We start from the raw sequence: 27462 nt of genomic DNA on the forward strand, positions 1-27462 counted from the left end.
CCAATGACCCAGCGCTACAGAGCTCCTTCACTGAAACCTTCTAGAATCTCCCCTGCCTCAGGGCTTCCTCACTCTGCACAGGCAGATTGACAGGCTGGGATTAAAGTCCCCAGGCTGGCACTGACCCAAGGAGCGCAGGCTGGTGGATAAGCTCCCTGCAGGCTTCTCCACCCCTGGGTGGAACAAGCAGACTGCACAGTCTGAGCGTTGCCAGACAACGGACCAAGTCCTGGGGACTCCCTGCGTACAGGGCAAGTCCTGGGGACCCCTGGGCATAGGCCAAGTCCTGGGGACCCCTGGGCATAGGCCAAGTCCTGGGGACCCCTGGGCATAGGCCAAGTCCTGGGGACCCGCTGGGCACAGGGAAAGTTTTGGGGTCCTGCTGGGCCTGAGCTTCTGTGGTCTCCTGTGTAAACTGTTCCCTAAGGCAAAGCCTCAGGGTCTGAATTGGAGAAACCCAAAAGAAATGAGGCCCCAGACCACTGTTACTCACTGTGAGACTCCAGCAGGCTGAACAGTTAACTTCTCTGGGCCAGGTTTTCCTTTGCCTACCAAAGAATCTTAATGGCACGGACACCCAGACGCAGACTCAGGAAGCCCCGTGGATCTGGCCCTGGGATGGCTCTCACTGGGCAGGGAACTTCTGTATGATGCTGTGTGGGTGGACATGTGGCCTTGTTAAAACCCACAGACCTGACTGCGCAGTAAGCATTGTCGTAAACATGAGCTCCAGCTGAGTCAACGGCATTGCTTTGTTGATCGGAGGGAAAGCACCAGGGGATGATACAGTAGGGGATTGCAGGCCTGGCTATGGGAGTTCTGCATTGCAGCCCAGTCCTTCCGCTTTGAGGCAGTGTGGGGCTGGGCTCCAAGTCCCTGTGTAGCCTTGAACTATGATCATCCAGCCTTCACCTCCCCAGTAGCTACCCAGTTTAGGCTGTGCTGAAGGAGTCCAGGACTTCCTCCACGCCAAACAAGCATGGTATTCACTGAAGTATGTGACCAGCCATCACTCAGGGCTTTGGGAAAACAAAAGTGTTCTAAAAGATAAAGTCTAGGGTGGGCATAAAGGCCTGTAATCCTAGCACCCAGGGGAAAGTGGCTCAGAGGCAGGAGGGCCAGAAGGTTCTGGCCATCTCAGCTATATAGTGAGTTTGAGGCTGAGGCAAGTCTTGGCTACATAAAACCCTGTCTCAAGAACAAAATCAAAAAAACAAAGAAGAAAAACAAATCCCCCCACCTTCCTGCCCCTCTGAAACAGGGTTTCTCTGCGTAGCTTTGGAGCCTGTCTTGGAACTCACTTTGTAGACTAGGCTGACCTCAAATTCACAGAGATCCACCTGCCTCTGCCTCCCAAATGCTAGGATTAAAGTTGTGCACAACCACCACCCAGCCTTTCATTTTTTTCTTTTATTTTTGTTTGAAGCAGAATCTCAGCCAGGCATAGTAGCATAAGGCTTTAATCCCAGCACTTGGGAGGTAGAGACAAGTAGATCTCTGTGAGTTCGAGGCCAGCCTGGTCCACATAGTGAGTTCCAGGATTGCCGGGGCTACATGGTGAGACCCTCCTACTGAAAACAAAACAAGGATCTTACATAGCCCGGCTGTGGAGAATCATCTTATCAAGTGTGTCCTGAACTCTGATCCTGTGCTCTGTCCCAAGTTCTTACTTTGCAGGTGTGAGCTGCCTTGTACTGCCCACATCTCTTTCTTAAAAATGATTTATGGGGGCTGGAGAGATGGCTCAGTGGTTTAGAGCACCGTCTGCTCTTTCAGAGGTCCTGAGTTCAATTCCCAGCAACCACATGGTGGCTTACAACCATCTGTAATGAGATCTGGCGCCCTCCTCTGTCGTGTGGGCATACATGGAGGCAGAATGTTGTATACATAATAAATAAATAAATAAATAAATAAAATGATTTATGTTTGTTTCATGTGTGGTTTTTTTTTTTTTTTTTTTTTTNGTGAGTAAAGTATCCTTAAGTTCTCTGTTGTTGTCGTGCCAGTGACTGCATTGGTTGATAGGAGGCACATCTTTATGTTTGTTTCATGTGTGTGTTTTTTTTTTTTTTTTTCTCGAGACAGGGTTTCTCTGTGGCTTTGGAGCCTGTCCTGGAACTAGCTCTGTTTTGCTTGTATGCGCAGCTAGCTGTGTACCAGGAGCATGCAGTGCCCTCTGAGGCCAGAAGAGGGCGTTAGACACCCCCCCCCCCACTGGAATTATAGGCAGCTGAGTCACCATGGCGGTGCTGGGAACCAAAAGCCAAGTCCTCTGCAAGTTCAGCCAAGGATCTTAAGGGCTGAATCCTCTTCCGGCCCCCAGGCCTGACCCATGCAGACTCTCAACTCTGCCCTTGACTAAGGCAGCTGCAGTGGTCTCTCCTTTCTGATATATATTTTCTCCTTTGTGTCTTTCTGTCGCAGGATCATTTCCTGTGTCGGGCTTGTCAGTTGAAGCATCACCTTCTCCGGGATGGCCTCTGCTTCTCCCTACCCGTCCCCTAGCCAGCCTTTCCCGTGTCACCACCACCCACACTTCCACAGCGCACAGTAAACCTGCGTAAAATTCAGAGGGGTGACCTGGATCTGCACTGGAACCCCAGTTCCAAGAGGGCAGGGTGTGTGCTCTAGGCGCTCCCTGCACTCTGGCACTTGCTGGAGCGGCCAGCACACATTACAGCCTCCCCCCCCCCCCCAGCCCCATAGTCCAAAGCTGCGTTTGTTTTCTGCAGTCAGAGAGTCTTCAGGCCTGAGGTCGGGCAAGGCCGCTCGTGGCTCAGCATCCCAGCCCCCTGGAGACCTTACAAGCTCCTGGTGTCTGACTGGGGTCAGGGCTGCACTTCATCAGACCTGCAGGCCTGGGAGCTGAGTGGGCTGTGGGAGGAAGAGGCCGGCTGCTCTCCATCTGGCCACGGGCCTCCCCCGCTACCCCAGGACAAGAGCCCCAGTGTCTGCTCAGCTCCGGGACAAACAGCAGGCCTTTCTCTCCTTTCTCGTCAGAGTGCCTGGACTGTGACCCCTTCCTGCCCCCTCAGGGGGGCATGGCACACCCTCCTCTTGACCCTCTGCCTGATGAAGGATCTAGAAACATGCCAGCCAACTTGGGGTGAGAGAGGACCTGTTGAGTGGATGCACACATGTTTAGCAGTTTTCAGTTCAGGCCAGGCAGTCTGGACAAGACTGGCTCGAACGAACGCTTCCTTCCTGCCAAGGTAGGTGTGGGTGCAGCTGGAGACAGAGCCAATCCCAGGTAGACTTGGCGTCAGTGTTTTGCCCCCTGTCAATCAAGGCCTACTCCCTGCCCAGCCAGCCCTGGGAAGTTTTCCAGGCAGCTTTCCTTCAGTACAAATTTCTGAGGCCTAGGATCCGTGTCTTCCTCCTTCCCTGACTCCTCCTTGGCTGTTGCACAGAGACCAGGACACACCCTGGTGTGTGCACGGGTGCACAGTGTGTTCCCCCCTCCCCCTGGGAACTCCTTTAAGTCCATCTGTCTGAGGGTGGCCTGAACAGCATCCTCTCCACTCCCTAACTGAGACACCTCACCTTCACAGCTCAGCCTAGGTCCCAGAACGTCCTAGCCCCATGAAGCCATGTCTCCTGGACTTATTCAACAATCCAGGGGATTTGGGGTTTGTGGAGCTCTTGATAACATTTCTGTCTTTAAAAGCCCAATCCTTGGTTATTCATCCAACCTGAATTCCATGGCTAGACTGCCTTTATGTGTGTGTGTTTGTGTGAGTGTGCGAGTGTGTGCATGCGTGTGCGAGATGTGTGTGCATGCATGTGCGAGTGTGTGAATATTTGTGCGCATGTGCATGCAAGAGGCCCAGAGGTGGATGTCCAGCATCTTCCTCTATCGCTCCCGACCTTGTATTTGGAGACCGGCCCTCTCCCGGAATATTGAGGCACTGGTTCAGCTAGATTGCCTGGCGGACCCTCCTATCACCCACCTCCATGCCCAGCTTTAGGCGGGTGCTGGAACTTAGTGTGCCCTTTACTCTCTGAGCCAACTCCTCGGCCCCTCCATTGCCATTTCTTCTGGTTTTGATTTTTTGAGACAAGATCTTGCCCTGGCCTGCAATTAAGTAGCTAATTTTATTTGTCTATTTTCCTGTGTATGTATGTGTGGGCACGAGTGTGTCATGGTGAGTCTGTGGCGGTCAGAGGACGGCTTACAGGGGTCGGTTCTCCTTCCGTGTGGATTCTGGGGCTTACACGTAGGTTGGCAGGCTTGGTGAGACATCTTGCAGACTCCTTGCTTCTTTGAGCCAGGGTCTTGGTGCGTTGCCCAGGCTGGCCTCCATCTTGTGGTTCCTCTGCTTCCCACTGCTGTGTTTACAGGTGTGTGCCACCACGCCCAGCCGAGAGTGCTCCGCAGAACAATCCCTTTCCCTAGAAGCTACCTGGCTCCCCAGACCCACTGCCCCCTCACGTGCGCTTGCTCTGAACCCCCGCTGGCTGTGCTCTAAGGTCTGAGTTAACCAGCTCCCCTTTGGCAGTTTGTGCTAGGGGGAGGCCCTGATAGGGGGACCAGGGCTGGAAGAGAAAGATGTGGGGGTGTTTGTTCTTACTGCCACACCCGGGTTGGCCACAGCGAGCCTGGCGATTGGGAGCCTCCTCCTAGGGAGGAAAGCCCTTCGCAGTGGTCAGCTCCAGGGCGTCTCACCATCTTGGTTTCTCCTTCACCCTGCCGGTGCCTCTGCAGGCCTGACCAGCCTTATCCTCTCTTGAGTCACTCCTGGGCACGTGTGGCTGCTTTGTGCCGGTGTCTGACTGGCGCCACTCTGTTTTGTTTTCTTAGGGACACTAAGACATGGGAAAGGCTTCTCTCTGCGTCATGGCGTGACTGGAGAGGAACTTCCATGATCCGACGCCGCGCTTTGCTCTCACTGTGTCTGAGACGGGAGCTGTAGCAGAAGGCCTGAGATAGAGGCCGTCTAATTTGGGGGCTCCAGACCAGAGTCTGTGTTCTGAGAGGACCCATTTGGAGGTGGCAGGGGAGGACCCTTGGTCTCCTTTATCTCCCATGTTACTGGAACGGTAGCTTGTGGTCCAGTCTTCTGGATGTATTCCCACTCTGCTCCCTTTGTATGGCACAGGAGGCCACCCAATGTCTGGAAGAAACAGAAAACTCCAATGAGGGTGTGGGGTGAAGGAAAATGCAAGCCCTGTCTCAGCTCTTGGCTTCCCAAGACACTGAGTGTGGATTTCCTTGTGTGGGTAAGGGCAAGAGTGAGCGCCCTGAGCAAGGGAGCATGAAGGCTCCTGGGATCTCGGCTGAGGGGCTCCCTGCTGTGGGTGGGGTGCCCGACCAGGGCATCTGATGACATGGGGAAGGAATTCTCTGGGAACCCAGCGGGCCTGGACTGGCACCCCACCCACGGGGGTGACCCAGCGGGTGGCTGCCACTTTGAGTCAGAGGCGGCTGAGCCCCGCCCCATTCTGGTTCCACCCATCCTGGGCCCGCCCCCTCCAGGTTTCTTTCCGCTCCTGATCCTACTGTGTCTTGAAGTAAGGAGTAAAGGAGACCCTTGTCTTCTGTCCCCAAACATGAGACAATCAGAGGGCCAGTGAGGGCCATGGTGACACCTGCGGATCCCGGAGGGTTCTGCACCTTTTACAACACAGCAGAGCTGGGTCAGGTCTCCAGGACTGTGTGTAGGTTGTGGGGGGACACTGGTGCAGGAAACTTGGCTTCCAGACTGCGCCCCATACCACGGTCCTTTTCATCATCCAGGGAGAAGTCTGAGGCCCCCTCTTCTCAGCCTGGATGGGAAGACGGCTGCCTGCAGGGTCTGCCTGTGGGCACTCGGAGCTTTGTGTGATTTCTGAAGGCTTTCATCCTTCGGCTGGGGCTCCAGACTCCCATTGTCTGAAATTAAAGAGACAAAGAACGGAAGACAACGTGAAATGACTTGGGAACGTGGGCCACTGTCCCAGCGGCTTCAGAAGCTGATGCAGGAGGATCACAAGTTCAAGTCCGCCTGGGCTACAGACCAGGTTTTAGGTTAGCCTGGGCAATACCACTGAGATCCTGTCTCTCAATAGAAAGTTTAAAAAGATGGCCAGGGTGTGGCACAGTGGTAAAACATTTGTCCAGCATGCACGAGGTCGCGGTTTTGATCCTCAGTATAAAGTCTGGCTCCTGGGAATTCCACTTGGAACCTGGTGCCATCCTCCACCCCCTTTGCTTGCTCTCTGGGAGATGGGACCATCAGGTGCTGCCCTGGGCAAGGCTGACCCGCCTTGGGGCCAGGGTCTGAGGTTGGTCCTGTCTTGATGCCTTCACATTCTTTCCTGTTCCTTAGGCATCTTCTGCAGCCCCACGGGGGGGGGGGGGTCTCACACCAGGTCAAGCTGGGGCTCCCAGCTCACTGGGGGTTTGGTTTCTGGGTTAATTTGTATCCTTTCCAGTTCACTGGAATTCATTCCACCTTTCTGTGGGTCCGTCCTGAGGACACAGAGTGAGGTAGACACAGCCTGCTCCATCAGGGCCTCACAGTCCACGGTGGGAAGCAGAAAGGGCACCGAGCTACAGCCCACGGGCTCTCTGATGGTAGGAGAGTGAAGACTGTATGGTAAAAACAGGGCCAGTCGCGAGCGCCAGTGAGGACGTCCCCTCAGCAGGCACAGCCCTTCGCGGCCAGCCAGGAGCATCTCCTAGGACCCCATGATGCCATAATCGATTAAAGTGAATCTCCTTTTTGTCATCTTTGTTGTAGAATATTAGTTTATGCTGTGCTGCATTTGTTTACGCTCTGGAACATTTGTTTAACAACGGAAAGATGTGTTGCTTTTGTTTACGCTGCATTTGTTTAACTCTGCGAAGCTGCGTTACTGTGTCTGCTAACACACCTGATGGTCCTAATAAAGAGCTGAGCGGCCAAAAGCGAGGCAGGAGCAAGGGTAGGCGGGGCTGACAGGCAGAGAGGATAAAAAGGAGGAGAACGCTTCGGAAGAGCAAGAACAAGGAGAGGAGGACACTGGGGGTCAGCTGCACAGCCGGCAACAGTGAGAACGCAGGTAAGGTACACAGAAATAAAGATGAAAGCCCAGAGGTAGATGGGATAATTTAAGAAACCCTGGCTAGGAATAAGCCAAGCTAAGGCCAGGCATTTATAAGTAAGAACAAGATTCCCTGTGTGATTTATTTGGGAGCTGAGTGCCCCCCCCCCAAAAAAAAGCCAAAAGAGTAAAATAGCCAACAGCATTTTGGCATTCCAGCTTGGGGCTGGAAAAAAATCCAACAACCAACACTGCTTTCTCTCTCAATATGTTTTTAGATTTGTTTAAGTGTATGAGTACTATGTATGTATGTGCACCATATGCATGCCTGATTCCCAAGAAGGTCAGAAGACGGCAACAGATCCCCAAACTAGAGTTACAGATGGTTGATGCTATGTAGAACTATCCTCCAAGCTGGGCCACCGCCATGGTGGGGAGTTCAGCTGGGCGTGTTGACTCTTTACTCTGGTGAGGAGGGCCCGGGGACCCTAGTACCCAGCTGCTCTTACTAATTAGGCGAGTGCAGTTTCTACCCTAATTGCCTGTGGTCTTGGTGGAGGCCAGTGGTTCTCAATCTTCCTGATGCCGTGACCCTTCAACACCGTTCCTCTTGTTGTGGTGACCCCCTCCCAACCATATTCTTATGTTGGTAGCTACTTCATAATTTTGCTTCTGTTATGAGTTGTAAATATCAGATATGCAGGATATCTGGTGTGGGGTTGCGACCCACAGGTTGAGAACCGCCAACCTATCCCCGGGAGGCTATCAATCCTACCGTGTCCAGACCTCCTACAGCTGCTCTAAGGTCAGCCGTGCTCTGTCCATAAGCCTAATAAACTCCATGGGTGAACTCTGGAGGACCGGCAGCTCATTTTGTCTTTGGAGGCCTTAGGAGGAGGGATAGGGCCACCACGTGACCACGTGGGTTCTCTCTCTCTTTTTTTTTTTTTTTTGAGATGGGATCTCACTGTGCAGCCCTGACTGCTCTAGAACTCATCTTGTAGACCAGGCTGGTTTTGAACTCAGAGCCATCTGACTTTCCAACGCTGGGGTCATGTCCAGCTTGTATTGCTATTCTTGAGACAGTCTTTACTGTGTAGCCCAGGCTAGCCTGGACCTCATAGCTGTCCTTGTCTTAGCTTCACTGATGGGCTTGGTAGAGGTGGATGCCACGTGGTTTTCCTCGATGCTTGCCTTTCCCCTCTTAAGACAGCGTCCCTGGTAGCTGATCCTCCTGCCTCTACCTACATGGTGTTGAGATTACACCATGGCTGACTGCAGTGCAGGGGATGGACCCAGGGCTTCAGGCCTGCTAGGCAAGCACTCTATTGGTTGAGCCACATCCCAGACCCAGTCCTGGACTCTGGGCTGGGTCACAGCATGCTTCCTCCTTAAGGCAAGCCTGGTCTCTGTAGAGGGTGCAAGACTGGGAGGGAGAGACAGTGGGGGCTTGAGGGTCTGGCCACTGGGCTGGTTCTGCACTGGGGAGGGAGAGACAGTTGGGGGGGGGGATTGAGCGTTTAGCCACTGGGCTGGTTCTGCAGACCCTGTTCTGTGGGCAGCAGGGATTTCTGGAGAGTGTCAAGCTGCAGGGCCACGGGTCGAGCTCGCAGAAGTCCATCTGGTTTCTCTTCAAAGAGGGTTTTGTGGGGGGCTGGACTCTCAGAAGGTTAGCACACACTACCACTCAACTGCCACTCCAACCCCACCATCTATAGCCTTTTTAAAAACTGACCGAACTTTTCTTTAAACACTACCACCTCAGAAGTCACTAGAGAGCTCACCGTGGAGCGGGTTTGACAGGAGCAGGCGACTGGCCCGAGCCCTGGGGTGCTCCTGTAGAATTCCTAGGAGCTGGACTGTAGACATGGTAGGAGGCTGGCAGCCCATCTTCTCCTTAGACCTCCCAGCGGGGTGGGCGGGGTGGGAGGAGTGCTCCCTGGCCATGTTTTTCGGGTTGATGGAGACCTGGAGGCCAACGTGTAGGCATGTCCTCTGCCTGCTCTGAGAAAGTGATGGCGCTGTAGTGACATCTTTCGGAGTCGGCATGATGGGGAGCAGAGGCCCTGCACATAGTAGGTGTCTTAACGTTCATCTATGGTTGTGAAGAGAATCCACAACCAAGGCAACATTATAAAAGAAAGCATTCAATCGAGTGTTTACGGTGACAGGGTGGGGAACTAGGCAGCAGGCATGGCTGCTGGAGAAGAGCTTGAAGGACTCCATCCTGAGCCAGAGACAGACAGACAGACACAGATGGGACTGGCTCGAGCTTCTGAAGCACCAAAGCTCACCCCCAGTGACATACTCTCTCCAACAAGGCCACACCTCCTAATCCTCCTCCTTCTAATCCTACCAAAGAGTTCACTCCCGGTGACTACACGTTCAAATAGCCTATGGGGCTGGGTTTTTTTTTTTTTGGGGGGTTTTGTTTTGCTAGAAAGGGTTTCTCTGTGTAACCCTGGCTGTCCTGGAAGTAGCTTTGTAGACCAGGCTGGCATCAAACTCCAAGATCTGCCTGCCTCTGCCTCTTGAGTACCAAGACTAAAGGCGTGAGCCAGCACCGCCCTATGGGGTCATTCTTTTTTTTTCCCCCCTCTTTTTTTTCCTGACACAGGGTTTCTCTGTGAAGCCCTGTCTGTCCTGGAATTCACTCTGTAGGCCAGGCTGGCCTTGAACTCACAGAGATTCTTTAGCCTCTGCCTCCCAAGTGCTGGGACTAAAGGCGTGAGCCAGCACCGCCCTATGGGGTCATTCTTTTTTTTTCCCCCCTCTTTTTTTTCCTGACACAGGGTTTCTCTGTGAAGCCCTGTCTGTCCTGGAATTCACTCTGTAGGCCAGGCTGGCCTTGAACTCACAGAGAGCTGTCTTCTTCTGCCTCTGGAGTATTGGGATTAAAGGTGTGCACTGCCCACTGCCATGGCTGCCTCCACCACCACCACCAAGCTATGGGTCCATTCTTATTCAAAGCACCACAGTAGGAATCCAACAGATGGTTCTGGAAGGGATGTATATCTTCCCTCTGGAACCCCAGGGAAGAGTGTGAGCTAAGAGGAGCCATCCCAGGGGCTGGTCCCTCCCATCTGTCACAGTCTGAGAACCCAGAAGCCCTGGCTATACCAGACATTGCTGAGTACGGGTCTTAGCTTTGATTCCAGTTCCAGAAACCTGTTGTTGGGCTGTTTGGGGTTTCTCTGACCTGTGGTCATCTTTTTGGGAAAGCCCATTAGATAATATTGTTTTCCAAACTAGCTTACAACTTATTTGACGCATGTGCCATATAGTTTTTTTTTGACAACTTGACACAGCCAGGGTCATGTGGGAATGGAACCCTGAGTTGAGAAAATGCCTCCATCAGATTGGCCTACGGGACACGCTCTTGATTAGGGATCGATGTGAGAGGGCACAGGCTACTGTGGGCAGTGCTGCCCTTGGGCCAATGGGCCTGGGTTATAAGGAAGCAGTATGGGTGAGGCAGTGGGCAGCTTTCCTCCATGGCCGCTGCTTCAGCTCCTGCTCCTGCTCTGGCTTTCCACGTGGACCAAGGGTGACCTGTAAGCCAGATAAACACCTCCAAACTCCAGAGTTGTTTATCACAGCAACAGAAAGCAAACTAGAAGCTGGGCATGTTGGCACAAGACTTTAACCCCAGCATTGGCGACACAGAGGCAGGGAGATCTCTGTGAGTTCGAGACCAGCCTGGTCTACAAGAGCTAGTTCCAGGACAGGCTCCAAAGCTACAGAGAAAGCCAAGATCGGTAAAACAAGCAAACTAGAGCAATATGCTTGGGAATGAAGCACAGCTGCCTTGCATCGCTGAAGCCCTGGGTCCGGTTCCCATCAAGGCATAAACTGAGCCTGGAGGTCGGTGCAGGGATACCAGAGCCAGAGACCAGCTTCGCTACTGAGACCTTGATTTTTGTTTTCTTAAAGCAACCTAGTAGGTTAGGGCAAACATTCAAACTATTGTTTGTAAAAATATTGTTTCAGATGTACCTGGATGAAGGCAGCAGCTCTAGGTCAGAGGCAACTCTGATGGGACTGTGGGCGCTAGTGAACCAGGACTCAGAAATCCTGGAGGGGGTGCTCTGTTCAAGTTCTTGGGGTTTTTATAAACTATTTATTTTATGTATATGGGTGTTTTGCTTGCATGCATGTCTTGTACCAGGAGTGTTCCTGGTGCCTGCTGAGGTCCGAAGAGGGTGTCAGATCTCCTGGAACTGGGGTTACAATTGTGAGCCGCCATGTGATTACTGGGAACCCATCCTCTGCATGTGCTCTTAACCGGGGGAGCGAGCCCTCTCTACAGGCCCTGTTTTTATTTTTTGAATCATAGTCTCAAGTGGCACAGGTGGCCTCGAACTTACTATGTGGCCATGAATTTCTGGTCCTCCGGCCTCTTCTTCCCCCAACCACTATTAACAGCTCTAAACGTCTTGCTAAAAATCTCACGGCCGCTCTAGGAGTCTCTGTCCAGATCAGCAGCTGTCTCGCGGCTGGCGGCTGTCTCCACCCCTCCTGAGTCTCTTCCTGCTTCTGTCTCGAGTCCCCTCCTTCTTTCCTCCCAACGCCCCCACTCCTGCCCCTCAGGAAATACGGGGTGGTGGTGGGGGAGAGGGAGCAAACGTGACTGAAGTGGGGTGGCCGGGGGCACTCCCATCTCAGGAGTTCATACGAAAGGTTCAGAAGCGAACGCCCAGCTTCCGCGGGCGCAGAACAGAAAGTAGGCGACTTGGGGATGAGTTTGAGGGCTGAACTTTGAGCTAGGGCCTGGCGCGCTGCCCCAGCCAGCCGGCTGCGGGAACTTGCTTCTGTGGGCGCAGGGGTGCACTATTAACTGGAAGAGATAATGTTCTCCCCCTCCCACTATTATTTAAAAAAAGACAGGAGTCAAGAGAAATTGGAGCCAATTCTTCCCCTGGAGAGGGGAACTGATTCGGAAGCTGAATCTCTTTGTACACAGGAATGCGGGGAGACAGAATGAGAGAGAGAAAAAAACAAAACAAAACTCAACAACAACAAAAATAAAACCCACCCCCTTGGTTCATTTCCCCTCCAAGTCCAAGCACTTTCTATTGTGCAATGAAAGGCTTTTCATGTTGAGAGAAATGAATCCTGATTTGCAACGCTAAGGGCTTGAGCGTGCGTCCAGGTTCAAGACGGCTCTCAGCTGGGTGCGGTTGCCGCAGGGTGACCGTGGCCAAGTTCCCGGTGTGCTCCGCCGCGTGGGCCACGGGAGAGGCGCTCTGGGGATCTCCGAGGGTGGAGAGCCGCGAAGTGCAGCACGGTGCAGGCGGAGAGCCGTCTAGGAAGCACACTAGATCCAGGGGTCCTCCGGCAGTGTGCGGGACGCTTTTGGGGACCAAGGCGCGCGCGCAGGCTGTCGGGGAGGCAAAGCCCCAGGGGCGGGTGCACGTGGGAGCTGCAGCGGGGGCGGGCCGGGGTGTGGCCTCCCCGCCTCCCGGGCGGGATTTGCATGTGTGTGGTGGCCCCAGACTTCCTGCTCCTTCCCAGCTGCAGGTACGCGCGGGCCGGGCCGGGTTGGAGGGCTCCCGGCGCTCAGAGACGCGGGCACCTCCTCACCCGGACCCGGGCCGCACCGCGCCTCCTCGCGCTCCGGTGGCCGCCAGCCTGCCCCGGCCGCCCCGATCGTCCGGGTCGCCGGGCTGCGAGGTGGCACTGCACCCCTCTCCGCCCAGCGCGCTGCAGTCCTCTGCGCCGAGCCTGGCAGCTCGCTCGTGTGCAACCTTGCCGCCTCGAGCCCCGGAGGGCCGAAGCCATGAACGAAATGTCTAGCTTTCTTCACATCGGGGACATAGTGTCTCTGTACGCCGAGGGCTCAGTCAATGGCTTCATCAGCACTTTGGGGTGAGTGAGCCTAGGGCAAAGAGGGGGGCGTCGGGGCCACTGTACCAGCTGCGTGTCTCCTGATGCCCAGTTCCTGCCCCTCGATGGTGGGCTTGGGCGCCCCAGACTCCAGAAGCGAAGGGACGCTGGCCTCCCTCTCTTAGAGAAAGGAAGTGCGCTGTTTGCTCAGGTAGCAGTCTGGCGCCCTAGGGAGTTCTCAGTAGGCATCCGGGCCTACTAAGCCCGCCACTTCTTTTCTTTACTGGTGACCGAGGGATTTGAACTTCCTCGGCAAGTGGTCCCGGGGAGGTGCAGGTGTCAGGTGTCTGGGGTCTGAGTTGGAGAGAGCCTGGGTGTGCTTGGTTGGGATTGGGGGTGGGGTGCAAGGGTTGCTTCAGGCTTGGAGCCTGGCACTCACCTCTATGGCCCCATCCTGAATCGGTTTTTGATGGGTAGCACCTTCTGACTCTCCTTGTGCCCTTGTGCTTTCGTAGGAGTATTTTCTTTACCCTCCCGGTCCAGGCAACCCAGGTCTTGGCCAGCTGGCCCCCTCTTCCCCCCCTTCTCCCCGTCAATTTCCTGTGCAGCAACTCTGGCGCCCCTGGTCCCAGGTTCTCTAGAGCGCTTTGCAAACATTAATTAATTCTGGCTGCCACCCCCCAGGGTCTGCGCCGGGTGAGCAGGGAATCGATTCCATCCCAGGCTGCGGCCAGGCCTGTGAGCTGGGAGAGTTGGGAGAGCCCCTGGGCATCTTGCTGCTGGAGGCGTGGAGGGGACTGCAGGCCAGGGTCTAGTTCTTTTGCCCATTTTCAGTGCTCACGGCGAGTGTGTGTGGGGAGAATGTTCTGTGGTCTCATCTTTCCCAGCAACACCCAGCTGCCCAGAGGGTGACTCTGTGTGTGTGGGTGATTAGCCTCAATCCGAGGTTAGCCCTACACTGGTCTAGCAGGTGGGAAGCTCCCTGCTCACTGGGTTTCTCAACTTCGTGGTTGGAATTCAGTGTTCTGCAGGGAGGAGAAACCACAAGGGCCTCTCTGCCAGAGCCGAGATGGGAGTTCCAGCATTCCTGTTCCTTCCCAGCATCCTTCAGGCTCTCCTACACACCTCCTGGGCCAGCCGTAGATTCCTGCACACACCTCCCCATCAGCCTTCTCTTCTGAAGTTACCCGGAGAGGAGGGGTGGAGCCACATCTGGCCAGCATCTTTGTGGGCCCGGCTCAAAGCAGTGCCAGGGCCCTGTGGGGGTGGGGGGTGGGGAGAGGTCCACAGTCAGCATTTCATATCTGTGGGACAGGGCGTGTGTGCGCGGAGGTGTGAAGCCAGAGTAGGGACCCCCCCCCCTCAACTTGGAAAAATAGCTATTTCTTTTACTGATGTGTCTGGCTCAGGACTGAGCACTGGATGGACGGCATTAAAACATCTTGAAGATTAACGGAGCCAAGGGAAGGGTCTAAGCTCCCTTTCCCACCCTCAGACTGTCTCCCTCATTTGGGAGTCCCTCTGTATGCTCTTTCTTTTATTTTATTTGATGTGTATGGGTGTTTTGCTTATATGTATGTCTATGTACCATGTGGCTGCTTAGTGGCTGTGGAGGCCAGAAGAGGGTGTCAGATCATCTGGGACTGGAGTTGCAGATGGGTGTGAGCCATTTTGTGGGTGCTGGGGATGAACCCAAGTCCGCTGCCAGAGAGGCTGGTCTCTTAAGCTCTGAGCCATGCCTTCAGTCTCTGTTCTCATTTCCGGGCACTTTCTTCCCGCCAGCCCTTCCTGCCCCAGAAGCTGTTACCTTTAGTCCACCTGGACCTCAGGGACATCTGAGAGCCTTGACCCCAGGGTGCCGCTTCCTATGCAACTCCCCCCAGAAGATAGACAAATGCCTTCCTAGCCTGGCCTGGTGTGCAGGCCTAGGCCTAATCTGTGCTCACCTGGCCAGAAGTTCAGGTGCATTTCCTGGAACCGCCCCCTGGTCTCTTTACCTTTGCTCCAGTGTGCCTGCCACCTGAGTAAATCTGTCCCACCCTTGAGACCTAACCCAAAGTGGCCTCTTTTGAAAGAGCTGAGACCCCACCTTCTAAGGCAAAATTAACCCTGTTTTTTTTCTGTGACATTTTCAAACTGTTCCTTAGTGAGAATCAGGCCCCAGTAGGCCCCCTGTAGGCCTCTTGTAGGCTAATGCTTGCAGGGCAGGGTGGGCGCTGGCAGTGCCGTCCCAGAGGCTGCACCGTACCGGTGACCTGTGAAGAAGGGAGCCGGGCTTACAGCTGATGGAGACTTCGCAGTGGAGAATGAGCTAAATCTCTCACTGCACCCAAAGCAGACTCTCCAGTCCCAGGAACTGCGCATCCCAGGAACTGCGTAGTCCTGTGGAGTGGGGTAGCAGGGAGGTGGTGAATTGAAAGATAGCCTCTGCTATATAAGGAGCTGAAGGCTAGCCTGGGCGCCATGGTGGCGCACGCCTTTAATCCCAGCACTCGGGAGGCAGAGGCAGGCGGATCTCTGTGAGTTCGAGACCAGCCTGGTCTACAGAGCTAGTTCCAGGACAGGCTCCAAAACCACAGAGAAACCCTGTCTTAAAAAACCAAAAAAAAAAAAACCAAAATAAAAAAGCAAACAGAAACAGAACAGCAATCTAAAAGGTGGAACTTAGTAGACAGGCTCTGAGAGCCTGCACGTTCAGTCTGACTAAACCAGGATCTCCATGCTTTTGGTGCCTTTCCCACAGTGCTGGAATGTGGACCCTGGTCTGAGGCATGCTAAGTGTGCATGCTAGGTGCATTTGTCAGGCAGGGCCCATGCTCTGCCACCGAGCTGTACCTTGGGCTTCAATACTGCATTTTAATTACATCCCCAGGGCTAGAAGAGGCTCCCAGAAGCTCTCTGTCTCACTCAGGGTCTCTCTGCCTCCATCCTTAACTCTGGTCCTGTAGTCTTTCCCAAGGCTGTCGGTGCCCAGGGTCTTGAATCCCTGGGACTGGTGTGACCGGAGCTCCTGGCCTCCCTCAGTGCCCAGTGTCTGGCTTCCTGTTAGAGTCCGCGGAACGAGTTTGTTGAAGACAGGCAGCCTTAGGGGACAGAAGGCTGGGCCGGCCGGCTGGGGAGGTGGGGAGGGGGAGCTCTGGTTGAGGTACAGCATGGGGTTTGGGCCTGAGCACTCCAGACAGCTAGTTCAGACCTCTTGGTAGTTAGAGGTCCCATGAAGATTGTATATTAACTGGGTTGGGAGGCTGGGAGGGGTCTGGGGAGTGGATCCTGGAGGAGGCTGAGACTCAGGGAAGCGGCCCACACCTGTTCCTGGCAGGGAAGCGTGGCCATGGCTGGCCTCGCCCCTCACCCAGGTGGAGGCAGCACAGGTCAGAGCTGCAAATCAGGGAGGAGGAGGGGGAAGGGTTGATGAGGCTGCAGGCCAGCTGCTGGAGAAAGCTGCTGTGAGAATGCAGGGGGGACCTGTCAGGGCCCCAGGGTGGCTGAGGGCCCCAGGGTGGCTGAGGGCCCCAGGGATTGAGCTTTGCTGCCCATGAAAGGCCTGGGGTCACTTTGGAGGGGGGTCATTCCATCGTGGGGTAGTCAGCACATAAGGTTGAGGGCCCCTCCTGTAGCAACCTCTGTCCCCTTCTGTTCTTACCTAACATATCTTGGGAGTGTGGGTACTGGAAATCAGGCCCCTAAGAAGCATGGAGGGGAAGTGTGAGGAGCTCAGGTTCCTACATGGTTCCTGGACCGGGACCTCTCACTAACTGGGTATTTCCACAACTCTGCCTTCTCAGAGTAACCCCCTGCACCCCCATTCTGGGATCAAACCCCATGCTAGGGTTCTGACAGACGGATTACATCCCCAGCACACCCTGTGTATCTATTCTTTCTCTGTAAAAAAGATTTAATGCCGGGTATAATGGCGCACACCCTTAATCCCAGCACTGAAGGCAGAAGCTGGCAGATCTCTGTGAGTTCAAGGACAGCCTGGTCTACCTACAGGGCAAGTTCCAGGACAGCCAGGGCTACATAGTGAGGCCCCATATAAGGAAGAAAAAAAAAAGATTTAATTATGGGAGAGAGAATGAATGTGTGTATATGCGTGGGGGGGGGGGGCATGCATGAGTCCAGAACAGGGCATTGGATCCCTCTGGCACTGGAGTTCACGAGATTGTGAGCTGCCAAGCGTGGGTGCTGGAGTTCATGGGATTCTAAGCTGCCCAGTGTGGGTGCTGGAGTTCACGGGATTGTGAGCTGCCCAGTGTGGGCCTTGGGCACTGAGCTTGGGTCCTCTGCAAGAGCAGTACCACTTTTAACTGCTGAGCCTTCTCTGCAGCTCCGCCCTGCACATTCCCCAAGGTGCTCAGGCTGTACCTGGGACTGTCTTGGACAATCTAGCTCACAGCTGCGGCCATGGTGACACAGGCCTGTCATCCCAGCTCCTCAGGAGATGGACACAGGAGGACTAACTGCAAGGTCAAAGGTGAAAAGCAGCTGGGACTGCAGCTTGGCGGGAGAATGCTGGCCAAGTGAGTGCAGGGTTCAGCTCCCAGCTCCGCAGTCTGTCCCAGCTCCATGACGGATACTCAACTGTGGGTGCTGTTGAAGCTTTTAGACTCCGGGGATTTTTTTTACTTATATTTATTATTATTTGAAGCCCTTACTGGGCCACGTCACTGAGGAGCACAGCACAGGTGACCCCCTTAGACGAGAGCCTTGCCGCGTAGCCCTGGCTGGCTTTAAAATTGTGCTCATACTTGTCCTCTTGCCTGGAGCGCCCATGTGCTGGGATCTCAGGTGAGCACCGTGCTGTGAGGAGCCTGTCCGAATGGGCTGCCTGCTCCTCAGCTCAGAACGTCTCTTTGCTCTCGGGGGACTTCATGAAGCCATTCAGGAAGCTTTCATCAAGGTGCCTATTGTGTGCCTACTGTATGCCTACTGTGTGCCGGGCACTGTTTCTGGACCAGGTTCTAGCCTGCTGCATCCTGTGTAGCATTGAGCTGATAGGATAACTCCCTGGGCCCTTTGGGCCTTAAGTGAGGCCTTATAATTCCTGGAGGAAGGACGTCCCCCCAAACTGCCTGTGTTCCCCAGGTGTGTCTCAGACCTGACCTATCTGGGAGGAGGTACTACACTTCTCTTCCTCCGCCCAGGCACGCAGTGACTTAGCCTCAGCCAGCCCCATGTTTGCAAACTTGGGTTTTGAAAAAAATAAAAATAAAAAAACCAACAACCATTTTTTTCCTGATTTAAGAAAAAAAAAATTGTTCCCTGGAGAAAATTGAAACAACTCAAATTAAGAGCTGTCTGTAATGGTGCTGCCGTGGCTTATGGGCGCCCTTTCTGGGCCACTAGCTTGTGAGCGCGAAGCATTTACAAACAAGCCACGCTGAGCCCCTGCTTTGTACCCTGTCTTCTGTGGCCATGACTGCCCTCTGTTGTGCTAGGAGGCCCCTAACTCAGGAGAGCACCCCCCAGTACCAACCACCTGAGCTGCCTGTGAATCTTCCGATTTTGCCCTGAGTATCCTGGAGCTCACATGTCTGGACACCTGTTCAGGATCTCTGCGGCTCCTAGCTTCGTGCCATGCTTTTGTCTAGTGGCGGAGGCAGGCCTGTGCCACTGAGGGTCTGACCCACTTCATGTCACGTGCTTACGACTGCCGCAAGGCTGCTGGGGAGTGAAAGCCTCCGCCCTCCTTGTTGGGTGTGGTGGAGGTCCCTGCGGGGGTGGCAAAGGGGTCTGTGGAACACAGCAGTCCTCCCTTCTGCAGCCCCCACTTCTCCAGGGTCTCAGGCCGAAGCCAGCAGTTTGGCCTTGAGGAATTCTGTTTTAGTCAGTGCCCACACTGCCCTGCCCTACATTCTTGACCCTGAGTCCCCTCCCTGGCTCGGCCTAATGGGTGGTGGCTTGGGGTGGGGGTGGGGAGAGAAGCTAGACTGAAGGGTGGGGTCGCACCAGCTTTCAGCTTGGGGGCAGGTTTCTGGGTTTCGATAATCTTGTACACACAGCTGGAATCTGTGGGGATGTCCACCTCTAGCCCTGCCTTCTGCAGACAGCTGGGGCCCCTCCCTTGGAGCAGGGGCTGGGAGCAGGGAAGGGTGGAGGCCTGAGGGAGGGAGAAAAATCTCTACTGCTTCAGCTCGGAGGAGTGTGAGCTCTGAGGTCCCTGAGCCAGCAGGCTGCCCAGCCCTGGGCCTGGATGCCAGGCTGTTGGGAGCCTGGCGTCAGGTAGTAAGGCTGTGACGTCAGAGGGATGCTGCAGGGCCTGTGGGAGAGGAGTTGGTGGGGGCAGAAGTGAGATTAGCCATCCCCGCCCCTCCCCCCCAGCCCTGTGTTGGAGGTGTCGGATGGGTGGGGCCGCATTGCTGAGACTTGTCCTTGAGGTGACAGGAGAACCTGCGAAGGCCCGATCCTATGATCCTATTTGCAGGGAGGTTTTAGCCGGCAGGTGGGCAGAGGCAGGGGCAGCAAACAAATCTCAGCCTGCAGCTGCTGCAGGTGCTTATTTGGTTAGCAAATCCTTCCCGCGTCTCTCCTTCAGCCAGCTGGCCATCGGCCCTTCCTCCAGTCTTTGGGACAGCCAGTCTCCAAGTGTCCAGTAAGAGATAACTTGGTGACATGGGTCAGGAAAAGGAAAGTCAGATATCCTCAGGATGACGCCAGTGATGTGGATGGCTGTGGTCACGGGCTGTCAATCATGGATAGCTTCTGCTGTGCCTTGAGCCCCTCACTAGCAGCTGAGAACCGCCTACATTTTAGGGAATGTTATCTCTAGGTGGGACTGGGGGTGTGGCTCAGTTGGTACAGTGCTTATGAGCATATGTGGAGCCCCGAGTCCCGTCCCCAGCACCCTAGAAAATATGGTGTGGTGACACCCGCAATCCTTGCACTTGTGAGACAGAGGCAGGAGACCGTGAGTTCTAGGTCAGCCTTTGCAGCCAGGATGTGCTGCATGGATCCCTGTCTCACCAAAACCCATCTGTGTATGTGTTTAATCCCAGCACTCGGGAGACAGAAGCAGGTGGATTTCTGAGTTCCGGGCCAGCCAGGGCTACACGGTGAGACCATGTCTCAAAAGAAATAAACTTCTATGCTCATATGGACCCCCACAGTACTGGGTCCCGACAGCATCCCGTGATCTCAGTCCATGGTCCAGTCGCTCAGTGTGCCTTGGACCTCCGCTTTCACCCGGGATCCTGCGTGGTCAGTGTTTGGCCCTTATGCCTCCCACCTGCCGTTGAGTCCCCAGCATCTGGCTTTGGGCTCCATGCCTCTCGGTCAGTTTCCCAGAGAACTCTGAGGAGGTCTGGAGGGGGTGTGCCCGGGCCTGAAGTTCTGCCCTGCTGAGGCACCTCAGCCTACTCTGCAGATGGGGCAAGCTGGGCATTGCTCCTGTGTGACAGACTGCAGGCCCAGAGGGCTCGGAGTTGAGGAGAGGCCAGCAGAGTTCGTCCTTCCTGTGGTCTCGTTTTCCTTCTGGTGCCCCTCATAGATGTGCCCTCCTGTGCACACAGTGGCCCACCTGATGCTGCTGAGCCGGAAACCCAGGCCTGTGGCAGAGGAGCCCTCGGAACCCTGGCTGGAATCATTACTTCTGAGCAAAGCTCAGCCATCTTTGTGGCCCTTCTGGGGAGATTCAGAGTTCAGGGCTTATTGTCCCCTCTTGTCCCTGAGCTCCCTGAAGCCATGAGCTGTGCTGATGTTGAATTCTGTAAGTTCCATATACTACCTGGCCCCTCATGTGCCACAGGGTAGCTTCTTTGTGCCAATGGGCATCGATAAAGAAAGGGATGCTGTGTGTGTGTGTGTATGCACGCACGCGCGCGTATTGTGTGTGTGTGTGTGAGAGAGGGAAGTAGTCTAAGAGTCAAGCCAATGAGTCTGGGTTTCCCTTCCTTCCTTCCTTCCTTCCTTCCTTCCTTCCTTCCTTCCTTCCTTCCTTCCTTCCTTCCTTCCTTCCTTCCTTCCTTCCTTCCTTTTTTGAGACAGGGTTTCTGTGTAGCCCTGGCTGTCCTGGAACTAGCTCTTGTAGACCAGGCTGGCCTCCAACTCAGAGATCCACCTGCCTCTGCCTCCTGAGTGCTGGGATTAAAGGCGTGCGTCACCACCGCCCTGCTTGAGTCTGAGTTTCTCTTCCAACATCAGATCCTATCCAACAGGCACAGCTCTGAATGTCTGAAGAGGGTTCCCCAGACCTCCCCGGATCCCTACAACCCATCTGGATGGTCTCAGGGTGCCTGCTGATGGAAGTGGCCTTCTCCTGCGCCACTGGCTCTAGAGGGGTAGCTAGTGCCCTGGGCTTGTGTGCAGGACACCTGGGCTGGGAGCTTTCACTGTGTGTACCTTGTATGCAGCTCAGCTATGGTTCTCTTCCTTTCCTGGGTCTACTACGGATGGGGGGGGCGCTCTTGGGGGCTTCCCACTGCCTGTGCTGTTTTCTGTCAGCTGAGCTGGTCAGTGTAGACTTTGAGTCAGGCTCCCAGGGAGGCACTGCCCTACTTCTCTCTGGAGCCCTTCCTCCTCCTTATCTAATCTCCAGCCTGCTCCGACCCACCCGGCTGCCTTTCCCATGGCTTCCACCTGGATCTCAAAGTCCACTGTGTGCCAAATGGGCCAGGCAGGTACTGAGACGAAGCCTTCCTCCCTTAGACCAAGGTCTTGGGGTCCAGGCTCCCTGAGTATTTCAAGTGCTTTCTTGACTTTCTAGAGCAAGCTGGGTCCTCCCCGGGTCTAGGGTGGCTCTGTTCGTGAGCCTCTGCCTAGGATCCCCGCCCCTCCGTCTTGTTGTGTCCAGGCAGGCCTGTGCTGCCCCGTGGATAGAAGGCTAGCAGCAGGGCCCGTCTTTAGGGCTTCTGTGTGGTCGGGGCCTGATGAGCAGGTGTGGACATGGGCATCCTGACCTCTGGGCACTTAGCGGGGTGGGTACGACTCCCTGAGGGTAGATCATGCCCACCACATCATGGCTCTCACCAAGGCTTTGTTGATGAATAGAGTCTGGCTGGCTGTGTGTGTGGACGCGTGCACCCCGTCATCTGTCTCGCCAACTGTACGGCCCAGGTGGCTCCTGCCCGGCCGCCCTGGACAGCACAAAGAACAGAGTGAGAAACCGATGTAAAAATGATGTGTACGTTATAGAACTCAGCGCATCGGAGGGTCGATCTGATGTGACCTTAGCCTGGGTGCTGTCGGCTGCCAGCTGAGGGTAGGCGGGTGTTAGGGGTCCAGCTCAGCCCTTGGAGGGGGCAGGATTGGAGGAGACTCCTGACCAAGTGAGGGGAATTGACAGTAAGACCAGGGTGGAGAGTAGGGGACCTCATTCAGAGGGATCCTGGGGGAGGAAGGGCAGTTGAGGAGTTGGCATGGGTTCTGGTGCCAGGGATGCACCTGTGGCTGGGCTGGTGTGATAAACACAGCTGCTCCCACGAGGGGATACGGGTGCAGCACCTAGAGCTGCAGGACCACGGGGTGGGGAGAACTAGGGGAGCCTTTGTGGGTCTCCACCCACTCTGGGCATCCAGCCCAGGCTCAGTGCTCCGGCTGTAGCTGCTGAGGCAGGCTGGGGCGAGGCCATGCTCACCTCCCGCGGTGATGGTGGGTGGTTGGACGTGGGGAGTTTCGCTTGGGACTGGGTGGGGTATGTGGAACCAAGGCCCAGTTGGCAATCTGGGGGCCCTTTTCTCGGCTGTCACCAAGATTACCTGTCTGGTGTCTTCAGGCCTGCTTCTGGTCCAGGTTTCCTGGTAGCCCATCTGATAAGGGCTTTCCGGATTATCTGTTAGTGGCTTCACCCTCTCTCGCTTGGTCAAGTAGCACTGGCTTGGGGTGCTTCAGTTGTACTGCTCAAGAAGAGTAGAGGTGAGGCTTGTAGAGGTGCTGAAGTTCTCTGGAGTCTGTAGATGCCAGAGACGCTCAGCAATGGGTTGAGTGTGTGTTCTGCTTTTGCTGCAGAGGATGGGGATTTAGTTCCCAGCATGAATATGTGGAGGCTCACAACCACCTGTGTTTGCAGCTGCAGCAGGTTAGGCGCCCCCTTACAGGCTCCATGGGACCTGCACCACACGTGGCATACGCTCACACCTGCACACACGGCACAGCTCACACCTGCACACACGGGGCACAGCTCACACCTGCACACACGTGGCACAGCTCACACCTGCACACATGTGGCACAGCTCACACCTGCACACATGTGGCACAGCTCACACCTGCACACATGTGGCACAGCTCACACCTGCACACACGTGGCACAGCTCACACCTGAACAAATGTGGCACGCGCTCACACCTGCGCATGCGTGGCACAGCTCACCCGCATACATGTGGCGCACACTCATACCCGCGCACGTGTGGCACATGTCCATACCTGAACACATGTGGTGCACACTCACACCCGCACACACGTGGCACACATACGTATGAGCTTATCATAACTTGGTTTTTAGAGACACGGTTTCTCTGTGTAACAGCTTTAGCTGTCCTGGAACTCATTCTGTAGACCAGGCTGGCCTTGAACTCACAGAGATCCGCCTGCCTCTGCCTCCTGGGATAAAAGGCGTGTGCTACCCCTGGCATTTTTATTAGTTTTTAATACTTTTATGTATGAGGATGTTTTGCCCACATGTATGTCTGTAGTACTTGTGTGCCTGGTGCCAGTGGAGGCCAGAAAAGGGCGTTAGATCCCTTGCGTCTGGAGTTACAGATGGTTGTGAGCCACCGTGTGGGTTCTGGGAATCAAACCTAGGATTGTAGCCAAGTGCTCTTAACCACTGAGCTATCTCTCTAATGAATAAAATAAATCTTAAAAAAGAGAAGAGCAGGGCACCATCCCCGAGATGCCTCTGGTGGGGGGTGTTGATGGATCCCAGTGGGGTGCTGGGCTTCTCACCCTGAAGATCCCCTGCCCCTCCTCTGTGTCTCCACACTTGGGGGGAGGGCGGGCAGCTCCTCCATGGCTGCTGTTGGCCCCAAGCCCTCAGCTTCTGGGCTGATTTCCTACTCTGCCTATGTGTGGCTCTGAGTGGCCTCATGTGTTCTCCCTGCTCAGAAGACCCCAGGCTCTGTGTGGGCTACAGAAGCTCACAGATGGGGACAGGGACAGCTAGACAGCCATCTGAACATAGCCAGGCTGATCTGTGCCACCCACTAGACAAACACGTGTGTACGCTCATTTGCATAGCCTGCTGGAGTGACCCCGGCGGGGTCTCAGGGATGAAGGGAGGGATCCTGGGTCAAGGTAGGTTTTACTGACGGACCTTTCCCACTCCCCCTTCCCACAAGGCCTTGTATACTGGCCAAGAGTAGGCAGTAGGACTGCCCCCATATGACTTTCACATTTCCTGAAGACTCTAGAACGCTTGGCAGAGGTTGTGTAGACCCTGGTCAGTGTCTCTCCCTCCTGCCACAATGTCTGTATCCCCTCCCTTCTGGCTTTGCTGAGAGCCCGCCAGCTGGCCTGATTCATACTCTGTCTTACAGGAAATTCTATGCATTATTCAAGGCCTCAGCGGCTCCCAGGTCCTCACACACCTGGTCTGTTGGCTGCACTCTGACCTTCCCCATCCCAAGTCCAGACAGAACCCACCGTGGTGGTGCCACCAGTTGGCACCAGTGCATACATACCCTTCTGTTCTTACCCGTCTCAGTGTGTGGGTCTTAACTCCCCGAGGCAGGGACCCCGTCTTTCCTGGCTCAGGTCTCTCCACAGCTGGTAGAAGGAATTATTTGACCTACTCAGTATGCATTCTATGCGGCCTGCACTGCAGGTCTGGGCACCGGGGATGCAGAGGGCACATGTGCACCCCTGTCTTTATGGGATCTGCATGCCACCGACGGCAGTGAGACTAGTCAGAACCAGGTCAGAGCCAGAGCGAAGCAGCCACTGATTATATTTTCTGTTTATGGGGGAGCCCCATGTCATGTAACGCCATGTTAGATCACGTAGCCTGGGCTGGCCTTGAACTTGCTATGTAGCTAGAGCTGACTTTGAATTCCTGATCCTCCTGCCTCTACTTCCCAAGAAGTGGAATTAACACGTGTGTGTGCCACCAAACCAGCCTACAGTGCACAATTTTAAAAAGGGTGGGGAGAGGGTCTTTGTGGGTGGGTCCTTTGAACTAGGGCTTGCCCGAAGTGAGGGTGTCTGGAAGCAAAGGGTACTGGGACAGGAAGGGGCGGGGCTACGGTCCCTATAAGCTTGAGGAGTTGCAAAGGCTGTGGGGCTGAACCAGAGTGGGCCGGGCAGAAGTCAGAACAAGACTTTAGGAAGCTGGTTCTTCTACCATGTTTGTTTTATGGCTCCAACTCAGGCGTGGTGGCAGACACCTTTCCCCGCTGCCACCCCTGTGGTTACTCATGAGGTTGATTCTGGAGGATCATGGTGCTGACCTGATCTGACTTAACCTTTTTGTCCAATTTGTGGTGCTGAGGATGGGCCCTGGACCTTGTAGGCTGAGGGGGTGCGCCCCCAACCTTGACTTCCCTTTGTTTTCTGTAGGGAACAGGCAGGCACAGGAGGAGGCGGGGAGGGGAGAGGCGGTTACAGTTGAGACTGGAAAGTCCTGGTCTGGGGATGGCACCAGAGGTGATGAGAAAAGCCTGGGTTCTGCTTCTGTTGCGGTCTGGGACAGGATCTCACCTAGTCCAGACTGGTTTGGGATTCACTTTGCAATAGAGGATAGCCTTGATTTGGATCCTCCTGCATCTGCCTGCCTGCTGGGATTGCAGACATCCACGACCATGTTATTTTATTCAGTGTTGGGGTTGAACCCCAGCACTCTGGGCAAGCACTCAGCCAGCTGAGCTACACCCCCAGTCTTCTCTACGCTGCTTTGAGACAGGGTCTCTTCCTATAATGTAGGCTAGCCTTGACCTTGCCGTTTAGCTGCAGCTATTGGAAGAGAGGGGCTGGGGTTGCTCTGAAGTTTTGGCCGAAGAGCTTGCAAGGGTGGGGTTGTTGTCACGGGGACAGTATGAGGACCACTTGGTGGACAAACAGGAGCCCAGCTGTGCCGACTCCATCCGTGCCTTTACTTCTGAGGAGAGCGGCTGGATTGAGAAGAGAGTGTCCTTGGGGCAGGAGTGTAGGAACTGCCAGGGAACATGTTAGCCCTTCTGGGGCCGTGAGTGTGGCCGGCGTGAAGGGAGTGCAGATGGGGAGGCAGAGAGTGGCCCCTTCCCTGCCTGGCGCTGTCGAGGGCTTTCCTAGCACCTGCTAGTACTGGGCAGCTTGGCTTCAAGGGCCAGCTCTGTTAACCTTTCCATGCCCCGGCTCCCTGCTTGCAAAATGGAAATAATAGCAAAGTAGTTTTAGAAAATTAAATAGTGTATGCAAACATCAGGCAGCTTTCCAGCTCCCCGGGCCACCAGCAGGGCGGCCTATTATTCGACTGAGCTCCTACACCATCTGCATGGAGTTAGTGCCAGACGACACGGGCTGAGGGCCGTTTTCCCACTCTCGGTGCAGGTCAAGTCACCCGTCCGGGCCTCTGGCTTTTCTGACTGACAGCTGTGAATCTGGGACCCTGTAACGGGCCTTCATGTTTGGTGACCTGCCACATTGGCTCATAGAACTCGGCAGAGCTATTTATTGTGGCCGGTGAGATGGCACAGTTGGTAAAGGTGCTTGCCACACACACACACACACACACACACACACACACACACACACACACACGATGAGTTAATAAATGTAATGGGGGAGGGTTTTAATTAATAATTACTGATTTTAGGGTCTGGTGAGCTAACTCAGTCAGGAAGTTACCGCTCCCAGAGAACCCGCTCCCAGAAGGTGGAAGTCATCTCTGCCCTCCGCATGTGTCCTGCACACGTACACATATGCACATACAAAGATTTAAACAACATAGCTGCAGGGTTAACATGATAGCTCGGAAGGCAATGGTCCCTGCTACCAAGCCCGATGAGCTGCGTTTGATCTTGAACCCACATGGTAGAAGAAGGGAATCGGTTTTGGTGAGATATCCTCTGGCCCCACATGTCTATGCCAGGAGTACGCAGAGAGACCCTGTGTCAGAAAACAGAGAGAGAGTAATTCAGATGAGCCAGCAGGAGAGGTGGGTAAGGCGAGGCGTGGGATGGGACGAAGAAATGCCCTTCTAGGTCATGCTAGCCTCCGGTCACCACTGACCGACACTCCCTGAGCTCAGTCCTTTTGTATTGACCCATCAGTGTATGATTGATGACATCACTGATTGACCATCAATAGCCTCTGTGCCCCCTCATCCGCCAGGAACAGATAAGGAAGTCAGGGCTGCAGTTTCTATCTCTAACCACAGGACAGTTGGTTTCCCAGACTCATCCTCAGGGGCTTTCTAAAAGTCATTAATAGAAATACAGGTGAAAGGCGTGGTACCCGACCGACCGACCTCCTGCCATCCTGTGGCTCTGGGGCTTGAGTAGAGAGAGACTCGGGGCAGAATACAATGACAACAAAGGTGATCCATTGCCCCAGTCACGAAGGTGCTGGGTTGGGGCTGGCACCGGAAGCCGGAATGAAGCTCCTATATTGGTTCTTCCTATCGGTAAGGACCAGGACAGCAATGTGCGGATTTCCCACGGAGCTCAATGGGGCACCAACTGCAGGGACTCAGGGTAGAGGTGCAAGTGTTGAAAGGAGGTAGCT

The 27462-nt window shown here is 54.7% G+C and overlaps 1 protein-coding gene across 1 annotated transcript in view; it reads left to right on the plus strand.

Moving 5' to 3' along the window:
- Window positions 1–12500: 12500 nt before the first annotated feature.
- The window catches only part of Itpr3 (inositol 1,4,5-trisphosphate receptor type 3), a 66851-nt gene continuing 51889 nt past the window's right edge, over window positions 12501–27462 (plus strand). The window contains exon 1 of the mRNA XM_050138729.1: window positions 12501–12873. Within this exon, the coding sequence (XP_049994686.1) occupies window positions 12785–12873 (89 nt within the window). The 5' untranslated portion in view covers window positions 12501–12784. The remainder of the gene's footprint in view (window positions 12874–27462) is intronic.

The sequence above is a fragment of the Alexandromys fortis genome, unplaced genomic scaffold (assembly GCF_014885135.2).
Source record: "Alexandromys fortis isolate MF-2015 unplaced genomic scaffold, M_Fortis_MF-2015_v1.1 scaffold_9, whole genome shotgun sequence".
Classification (NCBI taxonomy): Eukaryota; Metazoa; Chordata; class Mammalia; order Rodentia; family Cricetidae; genus Alexandromys; species Alexandromys fortis.